Here is a 20,299-nt window from a genome sequence, read left to right as displayed (position 1 = left end):
GAGATATTCAAGGACAGATACGATGCCATTCATCTTTTAATACCCAGAAATATCATGGGCCCTCAAATATGTGTGGAATAAATGTTATTTTTGATAGCAATTAAAAAATTCCTTTCTATCTTCTGCCACCATATCTCAATCTACCTAATGTCTCTGTTACCAAATCCTCTTCCATTCCCCATTTCTAAGGTTGACAAAACGATTGTAATTGCATCTTGAGATCTGAGTGCTTCTCCAAAACAGGCCATCTTCATTACTGCTGACAGTTATCTTTCTGAAACACCTGGTTGTGTTACCTAGTAACTTAAGAAACAAGTTTGATGACTACCCATTGTGAGCAGTAGGTGGTTATTTCCCCAAGAATGTGCAAACAGATTGTCCAGGGAGAGTTAATAATAAATAAATGAATGCATAATGGAAAGAGACATGATGCCTACCAAATCCAGAGCTTTGACTATTTAAACATTTAAGCATAGTATTTTAATAACTTCCAGAATCCAACTCCAACTCAGCTTTTTAGCCTTATCTTCTACCACTCTTTGTCTGCATCCTCAACACACATCCTGGTCACCATTCCTTAAGGTGCTCCTATGTCTAGATTGCCCTATCAGCAAGCAAATTCCTACTCATCCTTGAAAGCCAGCATCAGCTATTACTTGATTGCTCCAAGAGATGGTACAAAGGGGCTTTAGACTCTCTCCATAATCTTCATCAGTCCTCCACCAAGAACTCAAATTTTTAAAAAAATATGATTTTTTTTTGTATGGATGGAGTTTTTGAGTCTTAGGTAAACTATGTATAAAAGCATGTTTTAAAAACGTTTGTATTTTTATTGATCTGTAACATACAATCTAAGGAAAAGCAAAGTACTTCCTATAAAAGTTCATCTTCAAGGCAAGTTGCCTGGCCTACACTTCCAACTAGATTGCAGCCACCAAGCCCCTTTATAGAAATTCTGAAGCTTTACTGAATATTACTTGCCCTTAAGAAGCTTTCTCTAATCTTTTCTTCCTGACAATCTGTTCATAGCTTTTCCCTCTGAGCTATTACAACTCTGACCATATACAATTGTTATCTTACCAAACAATAGCATAATGTGTTATTTCTCTCTTAGTTTCTTCCACTAGGGTAGCTCATCCAGGGTAAGGATGCTACATCAGTCTCCTTATGTATAAAATAAAGATAAGACATATCTCATAGAACTGTTGTGAGAATTAGATGTTAATGCATATTTAAAGCACTCAGCACAGTATCTAACATTTAATACGTGTTAAATAAATTTTAGTAGTTATTTTTCAGTATATGTTTGTTGAATGATAAAGAACTAGCCCAGAGTCCTGCAGGAAACAGACTGGTAGATGTGTTGTTCACAAAAGGGCATGATAAGAAAACACACATCCTGAAATTACCTAAGAGGTCATACTTAAGGACTTAAGTCCTTCCCTACTATCTATTTGCAAATGTGACATGAAAGAAATGAAGCTTCGATTATAAATTTGTGAACTTCTGAGGTAGTTTATTAAAAATAACAAAACAATTTCACATTTGGAGAAAAAGAAAACACACTGTCTTGGAAATCTGTGCTGTTTCTGACTCTATCATATATTATTTCTTTATGCTACAAACTATCTATGAATGAATTTGTTTTCAGATTTTATGATAAAAGTCAAATGAAGTGTGTTGTGTGGTAGAAATAACATCTAACTGAAATTAAGGAATACTGGATTCTAACTCACAAATCAGTGTGGGACCCTGGGCAATTTTAAAATTCCTCTGGGCTTCAGAGTCCTCCTTGGGAATTTGAAGGGATTAAACTAACCTCTAAATTCCCATCCAGCTTTAAGACACAAAGTTCTTATAATACTGTTTTTGACCTTTTTCTTATATGGTTTTCCCTCCTCATTAGAAACTGAACTCTTTTGGGTGGCAGGAATCAAACTTTATTTATCTTCACACTTCAGTGCCTAGAACAAATGTGTTTCTTGACTGTTTGAATGAATGAGTGTCCCTTGCAGAGCTTCTAGTTAAAAAAGGTATGGTATAACAGGTTAGTAGCTAATGTTAACATTATTATGTTATTATATAAGAATACCAAATGATTGTACATTAATATAATTGTTGATATTCAATATAGTTACAGGTTCTCTCTAATGTTGATCATTTGTTGAAAACTTTGTGAATTTATTATTTTTTTATTTTTATCTTTGGCCGCGCTGCACGGTTTACAGGATCTTAGTTCCCTGCCCAGGGATTGAATCTGGGCCACAGCAGTGAAAGTGCTGAGTCTTAACCACTGGACCACCAGGGAATTGCCCGAAACTTTGTTAATTTAGAAAAGGAATTCTAAGCCAAAATATTTCCTTCTGATCTATTTTAGAGAAATTATGAGTTAGTTACAAAGCTTTGAGAGGTGCCAATTCTACTAAATCCCATCACCCTAAGGGTAACATCCAATATCAAGTAGGTAACCAAGTGTTCACTCCCCAGTAGAATTTTGTAAAAAAGATGTTTATCTTTGCCTTTCTACCAAAATTACAGACTGGAAGACAATCTGATCAAGGAAATAAGGAACTAGAGCATATAGACAAATGGAAAAAGCAAACATACATGTATGTGCACACACATGCACACAATTTAACTCTATAACTCAATTGACTCATGTACCCATTTTCAAGGTAATATTTAGTGCAGGATTACTGCAGATGCAGTTCAAAAATATCTCTACCATGGAATGAAAAATGGAGAGTGATTAACTATAAAGGAAGTCTATCTAGATAAAACAGATGGACAGTTTTCCCACTTTTTTTCAACAAGGGCAGATGCCTTTCTGCGGATATATCCCAAAAAGAGTTACAGGAAATTCCACTTCTCCTGTTTTAGCAAAAATGTCAGTGAAATTTGAGATGCATTTACTTGACAATTTCCTGGACCTGAATTGTTGGGAAAGCGAAGGTTTTTTCTAATTATTAAGCTATCAGCCTCAACCATACCAACCTGCGTTTGAATGTTAAAAATTAACTCTACATAAATTGACACAAGCACAATAAGTTTTTTTATTGTTAAATTATGGTTACCATATGCAGAGCAAAAAGTAAAGGGACTGTTCTACTTGTGCATTCACATTTTAAATTATTGAATGATAAACAAGTAAATGAATGATCAGTTAGGAAAGGAAAACTAAAGCAAGGGTTTCCTTACAAGTCTTCTAATTTCTCTAATAATTATAGAAAACATGCTCAAGATTTTTAGAAAAACACTTTTTTCTACATGTGATATATTAATAAACAAACTATGTTTACTTCAATAAATTGGAAAGACTTCCTCAATATTAAGGATAGTCTAATAGGCTAATGCAGTTATCATTTGGATATAATATAAGCATCAAAAAAATAAAGTGGTGGCATAGTTTAACATTTTCCAAGGTGTTAATACTCTTAATGCTGAGTTTCTAGTTCCAGAATTGTCCATTCCCCTTGGGGTGAACAATCCTCAGAGGAAAAACTAGCCATGGTGATGCTTGCTGAGGAATCATCAAATGGAGACGTTAGTTCACTCCATCTGTTTAAAGTGTCAACATGTGCTTTACCCTGAGGTTTTGAGCTGTCTCGTGCTAAAAGTAGTGTCTGATTGATTAGATACTGTGCTAAATTTAAGTCTTCAGGAATAGAATTTGTAATATTTAAGTTTGAATCCTCTTCAGAGAGCAGTTGCTTTAATAGCGTCCAATCTTGTTTTGCAAAGTGTTGCTCATCTTCAAAATCCATGTCCGTAACATGTGTTTCTGATTCCATTTTCTGCTCAAATGCTTCTGTTACATCCATCTCATATATTGGAGAGAGGGTTTTTGAAGGCCGATGGTCATACATGTAGTTTTGTGCCACTGTGTCACAATCATCTATGTCTCCTGAAATAATTCATAATACTAAACAATGTAAAAACTGCACATGTTGGTACCCCTCAGAGTTCTGTAGAACAATATTAACACAATATAACAGTTATTGTCCAAAAAAAAAACAGAGAATGGGAAAAATAACATTTATACAAAATTGACAAGATTTCTGAGGCATTTCTTTTTCTACATTTGAAAAAAAAAACTCAAAGGTAATGTTTAGCAGCAAAATCAACATAGGCAACTAACAATAATTCTCCAGTTTAATTTGAAAACTTGTGATACAGAAAACAGAAATTATTTAAACATAAACAGAACGCGCACATGTATCTAATTCACTATAATAGAAACTTAAAGAGAAAATAAGAGGCGGTTATTTGATGGTGACTTTTAAGGTAAGTCAGTTTCAAAGGGAGAATAAATACATTTTATCTAAAGACTTACTTTATCTAAAGACATATATTACACATGCAAAGGAGGATGCAAGCAAGGACAAAAAAAAGTACAACTTTAAAGAGTTCTCTATTCTTGTGATTTTGCTGAACAGGGACTACTGATAAGTATTTTTCTTAGTTCTGGTATACATTAGCTACTCAGTCAGCCACTATTGCATATTTTAAATGTGGGTCATGGTTCAAATTACTATAATAAGGAAGACAAACACACAAAACAATTAGACAGGAAACCATCTATACATATGAAATAAGCTTGGGATTGGGATTTTTTCATATATTATCATTGCTTCTAAATATAATCTCTTTTAGGAAATTTATCTTTTTACTTGAAAATTTTAGAATAGAATTATAGTGATCCTGAAAGTCTTAATCTCTGTAAAATGTATATAAATTTTAATAATTAATCTAGTTAAAATAGTTCAGTGCTTTTAGTTACATATTACTATACTTATTGCACAGCCCTCTTAGATATATATTAGCATAGTTCATAAATCATATCCAATGTATAATAAAATTTCTAATAGTCAATAATTCCTATGTTAAATTAGACATAAATAACTAAATAATAGCAAACTAAGTTTTTCCCTTTATTCTTTCATGTAAAATCTCTTAGTAGGTTAGCTCTAATAAACCACCCAAATTTTTACTAGATATGAATTTTTCACTAAGATTTTAAGTGAACAATAAAGAGTAACTAGCTATTTTCATTCTATTAAGAAATTTCAGTTTTCATTTAAAATTTGAATCTGTTGCTTAAGTAATTATTCTATCTAACTAAAATATAACATTCAGGGCTACCTACAACTTTAAAATTCTATAAACTCATTTTCTTATGGATTTAGCATTTCTATATCTGTACATTACCTGCAGATAAAGCAATATTAGCTTTCTTGGTAGCTGCAGAATGGCTCTCTTTCACTTGACCTTCTGGAGGCAGAACTTGACTCCAATAAGAGTCCAGAGATTTTGTAGAGCTGTTCTTTGGTATGTCAGAATTGGGGTCTCTTTGATGAAGTTCCAGATGACATGGTCTTTCTTGAGATTTTATATCACTATCTGAAAGTTTGCTGCGTGGCTGAAAGTCATTAACCACATTGCTTCCACTGTTTACTTGTTTATCTTCTGGAGGAAGCTGTCTGCCTCCTCTGGACAGGACATCTGTTGTGCTCTTTTTTTCTGTGGCTGAAGCACTCTGTTTATCTTTTCTTGAAGAGTCAATGCTACTAAGACCCAAGGGAGAGCTTTTGTTTTTATATACACTATTGGCTTTCTCTTGTCTACATTCTAAAATACTACCTTTACTTCCTTGTGAGTATCTGGAGTAGCAGACCCTTCCGTGAGGTTCATGAGAAACACCATCAAAAACATCAGAAGGTGAAGGCGAATCTACAGAAGGCTGAAAGGGAGCATGGACTTCCCCTTCATCAGATCCTAGTTCTTCACATTCATCTACCGAAAGTAAAACTGACCTTTTAAAATCTTTAGTTGCACGAAACTCGTGACTTTCATTTTCAGTTGCATCTTCAAAAGCTAAATTAATTATTCCCTGAAACTGCTGAAGAGCTGGGTTAGATGTAGAGAAATTTTCTGCAACATTTTCAGCTTCAGACCTTTCATCTTCTGTTTCATCTGCTGAGGAAGAAACCTGATCTACTTCCTGAGCAAACTGGATACTGCCTCGTGGAATATTTTCTTTTTCCCTAGGGTGGACTCTTGTAGATCGAGACCAAATTTCTGGCCTTTTCCTAGGAATCTCATCATCACTTGTCGAATTAACTTGGAAAAGATCATTACTACTTTGCTTTTTCATTTTCACTTCAATTCTTAAGTTACTATCATATATTTTTAATTCTTCAGGAGTACTGGTGTCACTGCTACTTCTTCCAAGAAAATCATGGCACAGCATAGTGCCACATTTAGAAATACCCCTGTCATTTGACCCATCATCATCCTGAGACCCTCCAGCATCATAGTCTTCAGATCTAGGCTTTATGTCATCAGAGGATGTTGTAGCACTGCCACTGTCAGACTCAGGACTCTCTCTCTGATGCAGAACACTGGTACTCAAATTCCAGTGACTCATGAATGGAGCTTCTGGAGTTTCATGGCTCTCTGGAGTTTCTGTTGTTTCCATGTCTTTAGGAGAATTTTTCCCTGGTATTTGTTCCAAAAAACACTTGGAGGAAGTATTTGAGTCTACTGTAGCATGTTTGTCTCCATTCATGGCAGAGTCATCAGAAAACTGATGGGGAATTGTCTGTTCTTCCACATGAATTCTAGATATTCTGTCAGCTTGACCAGAATTTAAGGTACCATTTGTCTGTTCAGGAACACAAGGTAAAACATCTTTCACACATTTAATGTTTAATTTTTTGTTTGTATCTTTTCTCCCTGCTTGCTTCTCCCTAGCTGACACTGAATGGATTTGCTCTACATTTGTTGAGTCTAGGTCACAAACTGAATTAGAGCTCAAAGAGTTTTCATTTGGATTTGAAATCATGGATTTTAGAGCAGTGGTGCTATAAAATTCTGGATCTACATTATCACTCTCATCAGAATGACAATGTATTTTAACTGTGTTGCATTGATCTGTTTTTTTGTGACCAGAAAAATTTGTTTCACTTTTATCTGAACAAATCTGTTTTGATTCCAGTTCATGTTTTATTAATTTATCTAGATTTGAAATATTTTGGCATTCTAACACCAACTTCTCTTTTTCTTGATTGTTTAATGGCTTTTGTGGGTCAAGTATGCGTGGTGACTGACATGCTTCTGTATCACTGATTTCGGCTGTGAGATTAATTAGAGGTTCATGAGGCTTCTGTTCAGAAACATTGCCTTTGTTATTATTATCACGAAGCACACTTTTCTGGACAACAGATGGTTCACTTTTTAAAGGTCTCAGAGAAGAAGGCTGAGTCTTCAATATAACCTGTCCAGGAAGTGTTTTCTGTTTTGAATCCTTATTATTCAAAGTTTCACCTTTCTTAGATTGATTTAGGTTTTTAGGCATTGCTACTATTTTTGCACTAATCTTAGGTGATGTTGTTTGTCCTTGCTTGACAATTTTTCTCTTAGGTGTTTGTTTATCTGTAGTTACACTGTGGTCCAATTTTGTCACATTTTCATCAGACTGCCTTGAAGACCCTGAAGATTTTACTGAATGTGGTGACTCTCCTTGGGATCCTAAGTAAAGAAAATTCAAAAATATACCTTCCAGTTTGTGAGTGAAATTCAATATTTGTTTTTAAATCCCTTTAGAAGAAATAAAATAGATAACAATGAAATGGTAACATAATGATCAAACGGACAATTACAAATTAGGCGTTAGTGATGTGATAAAATAAAAAAAATTTATTACAAATATAGAGGAAGTATTCCAGTATCTTAAGTAAAATTATTAAAATACGATCTCTCCTCCTCAAGTAAAGAGCATTGATCCTTATGCCAGAATTGGATTTGCATAAATATATGGGGGTAGAAAAATCTGATTTTCTTATGCCAAAAGAGCAGTAGGGGTCTTTCTTCCCTTTGAAGTTCTAGGGGGAAAAACAGACTGTTCCACATAGCTGAAAAGCAGAATCAAGCTAAAGCACAAAATAGAAATGTTGAAATTGTTGCCATTTTTTTCCTCAAACAGTAACAAAGGTAATTTATTTCTCATAGCCAGATCATTATTATTGTAGGTCATTAGGGTTAACAACTTAGATCTGCAGTTGAAACTAAAGCTGGTAACTGGAAAGAAAGAGGATTAATTTTGGGAATTCATTTGTTTATAATTGTTGAAATCCTAGAGATGATATTTTGAGCATTTAAATCTGTCAAACAGAATTATCAAATCTTTTTAAATGTTTAATTTTTAGCTGTCACTAGAACATGAATTACTTTTCTCTGGCTTACTTTTAAATTTACTGTCAGTATTAATTCATTACCTACCTCAAAATTGGTTTTAGCATTTTACAAACTGCTCTTACATATGTGAATGCTTAATGCATAAAGCAAATTAATTTTTAAAATCAGTTATTATATTAGCAAATTATGCAATCTGATCAGTATTCTTCTCTTTATTAGAATATGGAAAAACAACAGGCATAGCACAGAGCCCAGAGGGAAAATTCTTCCTCCCTACGTATTACAGCTCTCTAGATTGTACCATTACTTTTTAAAGAGCTCTTTAGTGTTGGTTTTGCAGATGGAATTCTTATATTTATCAATGAAACTTTGAAGAAGCACAGGTATAATACACAGAAGGACCAGAAATGCAGATAACCTAGTGACTCCCTTAATTATTTTTTTCACAAAAGAAAATAAAAACTAAACTCACACCCCAAAATACCAAAATACTTGTCTGAAAAGTGGAAGAATAAAATCTCATCTCTAAAATATGAAATGAATGTAAAATGAGTGAAACCACGTTATACTTTGCTTATTTGTTGCTAAAGTTCCAGAATCAGAGTTCTGCTTATTCAATTTAAACAAGGAAGTAATACCTGGGAGTATTTCAACTTTACCTTGAGTTTTAGCAAGATTAACTGTGGCATTCTTTGTCCTCTGCTGAGCTGTAGCACATCCATTGCCATTTCCTCTTTTCTTTAAAATTGCCTGTGGTACTGGATCACTGTATCCTTTGCTGGTGACCTTCTTTAGCACACTAAGAAAAATTATTTGCGTTCAGTATTACACTGAGATTCCAAAACATAATTTTTTAAAAGACCCATACATGAAATATATTTTTCACAATACTGTAAATCAACTATACTTCAATTAAAAAAAAATTTTTTTTCTCAAAGAAATAAAAAATATATCTCTTTTCTGAAAATAGAAAAAAACCATAGGTTCTTAAGTGTTTAAGTTTATAAAACTGTAGATCAACTATGGTAAAGCAATGCATAATAAGGTGCCACAAGTATAAATTATTCTTCTATCATTTTGTATCAGTCGTCATTTTATATAATAAATAAGAAAAGTTTTTAAATATCATTATGTAAATATACTAAATTTTCTAACAAAGGAAAGATATTTTAACAATATTTAGCTAGAAGTTAGTATATAATTAACTTCCAGAGAAAGCTGATGTCTAGGTAAAACAATGAATGCTTACCTGTTATTTATATTAGTTTCTTGTTCATGAATGCTTTTTTTATTGGAAGTTCCATTGGTAACTTTTGAAACAGGTCGAGATTTTATTGCTATAAATTAAGAAGAGTGAGCCATGAGATTGAGGAATAAATATGTAATAAGTATGTATAAATTCACTGGTCATACACTATATACAAAATTAAATGTTACGGTGAGAAAAACTGTTTTTTCTCAGTTTGCATGAATATATGTTACTAAAATCTTTTTGCATTTGAAACTAAATAAAAGTCGAAACATAGGTTCATTTTTTTCTAGGAACTTTAACTGTTCCTAAAAAGCTCCTCAATAGCTATTAAAAATTAGAGTGTTAAAACCCACCTACAGTGGAAGTTTTGATACTTTCTACACTGTTTTTCACAGTCTGTCCTGGAGAGTCACAAAGGGAAAATTTATGACCAGAAGCCTTCTCTTTTATTGACCCATTTTCTTTTGGTTCATCCAGACAGTCAGTGGAAGTCCGTAATTCCATACTTGAATTTGTAGATCTGCTGGAGGGCCCTGAAATCCTGAGGCATGGAGAGTCTTTGCCTGTCACTTTCTTCGAAGGCTTTGCTTTGGCATGCACGTTTAAGTTCCCAGTGAGTACCTTGGGTCTGGCACCTGTAATTTGACCTTCCTGATTTCTCACTCCTTTTCCATTTACTGAATTTTTCTGTCCATTTGCTGCTGCTGCTGCTGATCTTTCCACAACTTGTCTAGGTGACATGTTTGCTGACTTTGCATTATCACCGTTTTCTGTTTTGGGCTTTATTATAGGTTTGGGCTTTCCAGAAACATTTTTTCCCACAGTTTTTAATTCTTTTGTACTCTTGGATGCGGTTTTTGTACCATCCTTTTCCTTTAAATCATCATGCTTCAAAGTTTTATTTATAGAATTTCTATTAGTACTTGATGAATGTCCAGATGCTCCTAATCCATCAGATTTCATCTTTTGATTATTAGTAGAGGGATAACTCCAATACTCTTTCTTGTTACTTTCTCTCCAAGATTTGTTTTTTATAGCACCAGGGTCAGAAACTTGTCTCCTTTGCTACAAAGAAGAAAAAAATACTCTGTAACTTGACTGAAGTCTTGGACATAATACTTTATGTTTCAATAGCCAGTTTTTCAAAGAGGAAAAAGCAGCAAAATTCAGATTATGATTTAGGGCCACTTAAAACTTGAATGATCTGGGGTCATTTGAATGTGTCTTTGATCACATTACCCTAATCAAATCTGAAATAAAACATACAAAATTAACAGGAAATTCTACTTTAAAAGGCATACTATTTAACTTTATGAAGTTATGGTAGAGATGAATACTTAATGGTGTCAGGATGCCTTGGGTGAATGATAGCAATATCCAACATTTTTCGAGGGCCCACTCCCAGGTTCTGTGCTCAAATGCTTTTCATGTATCATCTCACTTAATCCTCACAACAATTCTATGAGACAGCTCCTGTTGTTATCTCCATTTCTTCAACAAGAAACTGGGGATTAAAGCAGGTATGTAATTTACCCAAGGCCACATGCTGATAAGGGATTGAACTAGGACTTGAGCTCAGGATTTACTGCTTTAAGCAGGTAATCATCTGTATGTTAATGATTTTCACCAAAAATTCTCTCTTCAATCCTATCCCAAATTCCAGAAATTTTATCACTAAATATTTAATCCTCTGGAAGCAAGGGGGGTGGGGTGGGGTAGGGGTGGGGGAAGCCCCTGGGAAAGAACACATTACACCTGAAAAGTTTTCTTTTTTTCTTTTTTTGGCTGTGCAGCGTGGCATGTGAGATCTTATTCCCTGTCCAGGGATCGACCCCATGCCCCCTACATTGGAAGCACGGAGTGTTAACCACTGGACCACCAGGGAAGTCCCTGAAAAGTTTGGTTTCTGAGAAAAAAAAAAAACAAACCACAACATAGTAATACAGTATTGGTTGTCTGGAGAAAGGAAAAGGGGTTCTAAAAACAGGTGAAATAGATAAAAAAGGGAAAGTAGAAGGGCACTAAAGACAATGCACTTACTTTATAAGTTTGCTTAGAACAACGTTGTATGGAAGGGAATAACAACATTTTAAAAACTGGTAGGAATTACAGAATAAAATTTTTAAAATATATTGCCATTTTTTATATAAATACTCCCTTTTGGAAGCTGTATGAGACAGCGTCTGTGTTGTCTTCATCTTTGTATCCCTTAGCACCATGCCCATCACATACTGGGTACTCAAGAACATGTGATGATGGCTATCAAATCTGAGCACATATTGATATACAGTTCAAGGTCTAGTTATTTCTAAATATGAAAGCTTCTAATTACAATTAAAATTTGTCTAAGATAAAAATAACATAAATATGTGTGTGTCTATATTCACACATACATATGTATATACATAAATAATAAATAACCTAGTTAAGTTTAGCAAAAGCAAGGTATAATAATAAAGGAATCATTAGATTCTTGTTCTAGCTTTGCTTTTAACTGAAGAATAGAAGATAGGATATTTAAGAAATCATTACTAATATCTCTGGGCCTCAGATTACTCATGTCTAGGGGTGGAGACTGGTCCCATTCAGTGCTGTGTACTAGGATTCTCTGTAATACTTATAAAGTTCAAATAGGCTAGGTCCAAATAGGCTAGATCAAATCGTAGCTCAAAAAAAATATTTCTCGGGCTTCCCTGGTGGCGCAGTGGTTGAGAGTCCGCCTGCCGATGCAGGGGACACGGGTTCGTGCCCTGGTCTGGGAAGATCCCACATGCCGCGGAGTGGCTAGGCCTGTGAGCCATGGCCGCTGAGCCTGTGCATCCGGAACCTGTGCTCCGCAACAGGAGAGGCCACAACAGTGAGAGGCCCACATACCGTAAAAACAAACAAAAAAAAATTTCTCTATTTTTAATACCTAAAACCAGGAAGACTCTGATGTTAGACCTCTTCCCACCCTTAAAACTAATCCTTCTTAATTCACTCTATCCTTGAATCTATCTACTTTAAAGCATCATGCTATGGGTGAGATCTGTGTAGTATATGGGGTGCTCTACCCCTTTAGAAATTTCACATTAACATAGTATATCATGGTGAGGATTCAACGTATATGCATTTTTAGGCAATCTATGACTTACATCTACAAAGTTTATGTATGTCTCTTATATACAACTGACCAGTTGGGAATGGTCACCACATGCTATTGACAAAGATAAAGAAAAAAGAGTAACACTCTAAAGCCCTCCTCTTGGGACTTCCCTGGTGGCACAGTGGTTAAGAATCTGCCTGCTAATGTAGAGGACATGGGTTTGATCCCTGATCCGGTAAGATCCCACATGGCGTGGAGCAACTAAGCCTGTGTACCACAGCTACTGAGCCTGTGCTCTAGAGCCCATAAGCCACAACTACTGAAGCCCGTGAGCCCTAGAGCCCACTAGCCATAACTACTGAGCCCATGTGCTGCAACTACTGAAGCGCGCGCACCTAGAGCCCATGCTCTGCAACAAGAGAAGCCAATGCAATGAGAAGCCCGCATACCACAACAAACAGTAGCCCCTGCTCACCGCAACTAGAGAAAGCCTGTGCGCAGCAACAAAGACCCAACGCAGCCAAAAATAAAAAATAAAATAAAAAAATAAAGCATTCCTCTTGGACACACTTTCAGGTCTAGTACTATTCCTTTTTGTTGGTATTATTTTGTTTTACTTTTTATTATGGAAAAATTTAAACATAATCAAAGAAGACAGAACAGTATCATGAATCCCCACATACCTACTACCCAGCTTTAACAACTATCACCTCTTGGCCAATTCTGTTTCATATATAACTACCACCATTTTATTTTGAAGCAAATCCCAGACATCGTATAATTTTAGTCTTAAGTATTTTGGTACCAGCACTCTTCTTAAGCGTTTCTATTTTATCAACTTTCTCCCACCTCTAAAAGATCTCATCTATTTTGGAAGACACACTTATTCATACCACACTTATTGAGGACTTACTACATACTAGACAATTGCACATAAATTATCTCACTTAATTTTCACAATCATCCCGGCTAGGTTTTATTACTCCATTCTACAGATAAGCAAACTAAGACTCACAGATGACAAAGATAATAAAGTCAAGATCTGAACTCTTACGATTTTAAGTCCAGCACTCATTTCAGTACAATGCTGCCTTTCTGAGGAAAACATATTAGCCTGTTTCCTTCCCATTGTGGTTAACAGTATAAACCCTTGGACAACCTGAAAGTCAGGAACTGAGGAAGGGAAATGAGATTTTGTTTTGCTGTAAGGCAAGGAAGGAGGAAAAGCCTGGTTGATAGCAGTTAGTAGATAGAACAGGGGAAAGAAAGGCAGGTAGGCTAAATCATGGTGGCCTTAAAACACACACACACATACACACAAAAAAACACATAGGGTGAGAGGGAACATAGTACATAGAAAAAGTGTTCTAAGGTGCCATTTACTAACATATGTTCTGTGGAACTGTACAACATGCTTAAAAGGGGTCAAGAGGGAGTCTAGTGGTGTTCCATGGTTATAAAATTTGAGGAAATCTTGGGGAAAACAAAATTCAAAAGTGTTCTTTACTGTAGTGTTTCTCAGAGCTTTTAGGTGCTGATGTGCATCGTTAGTGTCTAAGAGGAGCTATGGTGTGTAGCAATTCTCAACCTTAGTTGACGCTAGATGTTCTTAGGTAGAACATATGATGGAGCTAGTATATTATGGAACACACTTAGGGAAATAGTCCTAGGAGGTTTACTAGCAAAAAGCTCCAGCGTCTCACAGTTTCTCACCCAAGACATTTAGAGCTTGACCTCTGCCTCAAGCCATCAGAGCTCTTGGTTGTGGCTTGGAGTTGTGTGAGTTCCTATCTACTGGCTGATAAGGAAGATTCCCAATTCCACTCTTGCAAGGGCGATGTATTCTTTGCATTCCAAACTGGAACTCTCAGTGTATGTCTCCATATCATTGTAATGTGTGTCTAGGTTAGTATAATTTTATGCTTCAAATGTATTATTAAGTGACCATTTTTAAGTTAGCTAGATTGGAACTCTAACCATCATTAATAACATTTTAGGGGAAGAAAAATGTATTTCATGTTATAATGAATATACCAAGTAACGTGTGTGTTGTGTGTGTGTGTGTGTGTGCGCTAAAAAACAAATAACATAAAATTTACCATCTTAACCATTTTTAAGTGGGCAGTACAGTCAGGTTGACTATATGCGCCTTGTTGTGCAACAGATATCTAGAACGTTCTCATCTTGCAAAACTGAAACTCTATCCCCATTGAACAATTATTCCCCTTTTCCTTATCTCCCCAGCCCCTGGCAGCCACCACTCTACTTAGTTTTTAAGAGTTTGACCATTTTTAGTTAACTCATATAAGTACAACAAGTAACTTTTAAAGTGAACACAACTGTACTCTTGGTATTAACTGCCTTTTTCACACCAAAAATCTATTATGTGGATTAAAATCTTAGTATAGAGAAAACCGGGACAACTAAAATCTTCTTTTGTAAAAAGTAGGTTAATTAGAAAAACAGACATGGAACTAGATCTAGAATTCTAGACAATTTCTGATCTGGAATAGTTCCAACATGCTAGTTGCCAAAAAGGTTTTCAAGGAAATAAAAATGGTAGACAATATTTCACTTCCCATACCAGCTAGATATAAAAAATGCATATCATTTAAAAATTTATAAAATGTTCACTTGATTAAAAACGAGACTCAAAATTATTTCCATCCAGAAACAGCTTTAGTTAATGAAAGAATAGATTTTTAAAAATTATTCTGAAATATAAAATGATAAAATTTAAATTACTTGGTATCTTGTTTCATCTGGGCCTGTAAAATTGTAAAAGTTTACCTGAGAGCTGCTGAATATAGGCTTTTTGCCAAGTCTTCGGTCATCACCTTTGTCAAATGCAGCTGTAGGAAAAAAAAAGCAATTTAATTTTACAGGAAGCACTATTATTACCATAGAAGTAGAGGGAAAATAGTATATTAGCAGAAAAAGATTACATTTTGATGGAAATAACTTTTAAAAAGTTGAAACCAATCTAGTACACATAAATAATTCCCTATTTTAGAATTTTTCTTAAAGAACTTCATTTTGAATCTTATTTTCTTGTCCCTATGGATTTTATGTTATTAAAATTAATAAATTAGAAATGTACAGTCTCACAGAGAAGATTTATACATTTACAAAAAGTTAGAATTTTCTCAAGCTTGAAATTTTAGAGATAACCTTTTTAGCTAGTTTTCCAAATTTCAAAAAATTACAGATTTTTTGAAATGTAATATTGAGATATTTTGAGATGTAATATTTTATGAACTATTCAATGGGAGGAAATTTCTATCCTAAAAAATACTAAAATACTCTTAAAAATTTTCTGATTTTGCAGGTATGTCCTGAGGAAGGAGTAAAGAGAAAAAAGATAAGGTTTTGTTGAAAATAAAACGAGACAATCCTTAAACCTATATCATTCTTTTTAGAATTACACAAAATATTCATTTTATAGATTAGGTTTATATGGGAATTATTGGGGAACTCAGTTTATGTTCTTCAAATAAGAATTTAAATGACGTCAGGGAAATATATAGGAATAATGGTATGAGAGCCATAAATATAGTTTAGCTAATGTATTTGTTCCCTTTGAAGGTTATGTAGCTTTAAAATATATTTTGAAGAAATATATACATATATTTTCCAAAATTTATTTTATTTTTATTAAAACAGCTGATGAAAAATACATCAAATTATCTGTAACCCTACCATGCACCTTCTACTATTTCTATTCTATAGGAACTATGTTATAAGACAAAGCAGGATCCTAGAAATAGCATTATAAGGATTGCTTTGTGGTTAGCAAATGACTGCACAAAAATATACAGGTGGAAATTAATACAAGATTTCTCCCAAAGATCAGTAACTCAAACTAGAACGTAAGAAACGTTATAACAAAGACAACCTAGAATTACTCCTTTATCTGGGATTTCCCAATGCAATAATTATGCATAAGTCAGGACTCATTATAATTCAACATACTTAAGATTTTAAAAATTATTTTTACACTGATAGAATGTAATAGATTGAAAAGTTCTTTTTGACAATTAGTTGGATTACCAATAATATTTTGTTTTAGTTATGTGTATATATATGTATGTATTTACATGTATTTTATTTTATTTATTTATTTTTTTTGCGGTACGCGGGCCTCTCACTGTTGTGGCCTCTCCCGCTGCGGAGCACAGGCTCTGGACGCGCAGGCCCAGTGGCCATGGCTCACGGGCCCAGCTGCTCCGCGGCATGTGGGATCGATCCTCCCGGACCGGGGCACGAACCTGTGTCCCCTGCATCAGCAGGCGGACTCTCAACCACTGTGCCACCAGGGAAGCCCCTACATGTATTTTAAATTAGCACTTTGAAGAATTAAGATAAAGAACATTGTTCGGGACCCAACTTAACTATGATATCCTCTAAAAATGGAGAAGAGCAAAGTTTACTCCCAATCAGAAGAGAGTTGAATGACACCTACTCATGGAATGCTGATCTTAGTTTTTTACACTGTATAGTACAGATGAACTGTCATCTAAAAATCAGTACAGAAATAGTCACAAGGAAAATAATTCCAATTTCTAAAGACCTTCTCATGACTTTTGTTTCATGGATTTTGTTGTTTTATTATTTTGTTGGAATTTCTTTGAAAAGTGCTCTTGAGATCACATCTGGCTACACCATCGTGTTATGCTCTTAATGCAAGACAGAGCAAATCATATTTTGATTAAATCATTAAAGAATTTAACATATCCATGTACTATCAAGAATATATTATATCACATATGGTCTCCATGTTTTATAGGACAGAAATGTTGCTTCATAAAATACAGTCTCTTAATTTAAAATGTTTTTAAAAGTATACTTACTGAATCTGTCAATATTTTTCCTAAGGTACCTGCTTTAACCCAAAAATAGTCATGAAGCCATTTTTAGTTCCACACCCTCAATTTTTTATTTTAACATTTTTGAAACAAACACACATTCTGAGCAGTATAAATCTTTTGTTTAATGCTAATATTTCAAATGGTACCTATTAAATGTCAAAGAGCACTGTGCGGCTCCTGAGGGACACTCCGCAATAGCACACATCGTATCACTGAACCAATCGATCATGGAATAAAGCCATCTAATCTAGGCAAAACCACAAGAAAGAGTATCTTATGCAAAAGATGGGAAAGCTTTGTGGAAAAATATATTTTAAAAGGGAGAGAAAGTATGTTTGGTAATCTGTTCTATATGGGTTACATTTTCCTATACTTCTAAATCTATCTAAAAGAATGCTTTTAAGCAAATTTGGCTAGACTATAAAGTTGCTAAGATAAAGTAGAATTATATATGTATATATAAGGAAATGAGTTTCATTTTCTAAGGACAGAAAAAAAGCATGATTTATTAAAACTGCCTAAACATACCAGCACCAGTTTCAATTAGCAAGCAAACAGAAGCAAAGAAACGTTAATCCTATCACTTATTAGAATCCCTTTAAAATATCTCTTGTCACAATTATAAGAATAAAAAATCTCAAGGCTAATATACCTGCTTGGATTTTCTGTTGATCATCTGTGCTCATCAGCTTCCAGCTTTCTGTGTGACGAACAGCATAGAAAGACTGAACCAGGAAGATCCACAGCTTATCACGCAGAGCCTGGATCTTGCACGTAAAACCCTGTGTTCAAGCAACAAATCAGCAGCTGGTCAGAGCCACATTGTCATAGCAACCAGTCATTATTCCCTTCCAAATCTACTTACTCCTAAGCTAGATCAATGATGTCATCACTTAGATTTTTAAGATCGTCGGGTACAAGTTATTTATGAAGCCTTGCTCTTTAACAACAGAATTTTATAGTGAACATGAACCTTATCCTTTCAGCATTATCCTTTTAACCAAACACTGTTTTAAACCACCAATGGCCTTTACGTAAATACCTTCCACAGCCTTTTCAAATCAGCTATGACATTACAAGGTCAAATACTCTATGCAGTAATAATAAATATGATGAAATTTTTTATCATTCTTGTTGAACAAATAAAAAATGTCAATAATTTGCCATTAGCTTATTAATTACCATTGATTAACTGCATTTAAAAGTAAGATATATTTTAATTTTGCTTTTTCTCAGTCAATCCAATTTTAAATGATTTTTTTCTTAAGACAAAAATTAAGAACATATTATAAAATTAAAAGACACTGATAATTAAAACTGTAAAACATTCTTTAAAATTCTTTAAGTTTTATATTTAGGAAATTTAATGTAGTGACTGGGGAGAAATACTAAACTTATGCTGTACCAATTAATATTGCTAAGTACCAAACTATGTTTAGAATTAGCCAGCCAAACTTCCAAATTCTAAACTTTTATAATAAGTGTATTTGGAGGTAAATGAAATTTTTAAAATTTTGTATTATGAAAATTCCAAATATACACAGAAGTAGAGACTGTAACCAACCTCCAGGTATCAAACACTTAGTTTCAATGAACCATGCAACATTTAAAACGTGTATATATTTAAAAATCTTAAAACAGTTTAAATATTCTATCATTCGTGTATATATTTAAAAATCTTAAAACAGTTTATTCTATCATTTTAATGAACTTTATTACATCAAATACCATTTCCTTTGTACTGTCAGAGTTCAGTAACGTGTCCAGAGCTGTAAGAAGAGAGCAACTATTCTCCGTGGTAATGTTTTCTTCAATTGCTTTTAAAATTTTGTCCAGCAGATCAGATGTGCTACTCATTGCTTGTGACTATAGAACACAGAGATTGATATTTAATAGGAATATATGTAAATGTGTAAGAAATGTGAAAGTCTGGCATAACAGCAGACCATTCATCATAACTGGCTATATGAAGTCAATCAGAAATCTTATTTCCTGTTAATAATAATAATTATTATCATTATAATAATAAATATTATACTAATCCCTTTCCTCTGTTAAAAATATCGGCACACACACACAATTCTTAAAAGCCAAAACAGTCCTAAAACAGAGCCTAGAAATAAGTTATAAAAGTTCTTTATTAAGTAACTAAATTTAGAGAAAGTGGGTCCGAGTAAGACAGAGAATTTTGCATGAACCATATTTGTATTACTGACCAAAACAATATCTTTATGACTTCAATTTCTAAAATATGGCTTATGCCGATTGAGGGCTGGAGTTGCCAGAGTTACACTGTGCCTTGCCAGGGCACTCAACCTGTCCCCTCCTCCCTTCATTATCTTATGAGCCAAAAATCCTGTCCATCACTGCCCTAAATGCTATGCAAACATGCCATCTGCTATGGAATTTATTTAAGTCATACTAATTTAATCAAAGGCAACCTGAATTTGAAAACTTACATAATTATAATCAGAACACAAAGATGGGACTAAATATAGGATATAATTTTAGATGCAGTACCTGTAAGAGGAGAGCAAAATTTTCACTTTGAATGATCTTGGAGAAGTTTTCTATAATAAATGCAATACATTCTTCTTGAAGCTGAGATGCCATGGTCAGTGCTGCTTCTGTCCACTTCACTCTGGGTAAACTGATGATTAGCCTGTCACTTTCCATCAGAAGAAAAGCAGCATTCTTATCATTCTTATAATTTTGAAAATATTGGGGAAAAAAGTTAGATTACTGCTCGTAAAAATAACTTTCCAAGCAAATTAAATACTTTTGTTTTCTTTTGACACTGCCTGCAAAAACCAAAATTCCAGGTAGCTAATATCTTTGTCATTAGCTTTACATATTTATTAATTCATTCAAAATTATCCCAAAGGGCAAACTTTGAGC

General features: G+C 34.1%; 1 protein-coding gene across 2 annotated transcripts in view; it reads right to left on the bottom strand.

The window, feature by feature from the left end:
- Window positions 1-3,434: 3,434 nt before the first annotated feature.
- Window positions 3,435-20,299, bottom strand: part of BTBD8 (BTB domain containing 8) — a 91,221-nt gene continuing 74,356 nt past the window's right edge. For both annotated transcript variants that reach the window (XM_065887367.1, XM_065887377.1), the window contains 9 exons: window positions 19,922-20,104; window positions 19,130-19,267; window positions 18,054-18,183; window positions 15,324-15,385; window positions 9,802-10,513; window positions 9,446-9,533; window positions 8,856-8,995; window positions 5,209-7,530; window positions 3,435-3,904 (listed from right to left, as the gene is read on the bottom strand). In XM_065887367.1, the coding sequence (XP_065743439.1) occupies window positions 3,435-3,904; window positions 5,209-7,530; window positions 8,856-8,995; window positions 9,446-9,533; window positions 9,802-10,513; window positions 15,324-15,385; window positions 18,054-18,183; window positions 19,130-19,267; window positions 19,922-20,104 (4,245 nt within the window). The remainder of the gene's footprint in view (window positions 3,905-5,208; window positions 7,531-8,855; window positions 8,996-9,445; window positions 9,534-9,801; window positions 10,514-15,323; window positions 15,386-18,053; window positions 18,184-19,129; window positions 19,268-19,921; window positions 20,105-20,299) is intronic.

The sequence above is a fragment of the Phocoena phocoena genome, chromosome 1 (assembly GCF_963924675.1).
Source record: "Phocoena phocoena chromosome 1, mPhoPho1.1, whole genome shotgun sequence".
Classification (NCBI taxonomy): Eukaryota; Metazoa; Chordata; class Mammalia; order Artiodactyla; family Phocoenidae; genus Phocoena; species Phocoena phocoena.
Note: the sequence above shows the minus strand (reverse complement) of the source record. Positions and strands in the feature narration are given on the sequence as shown.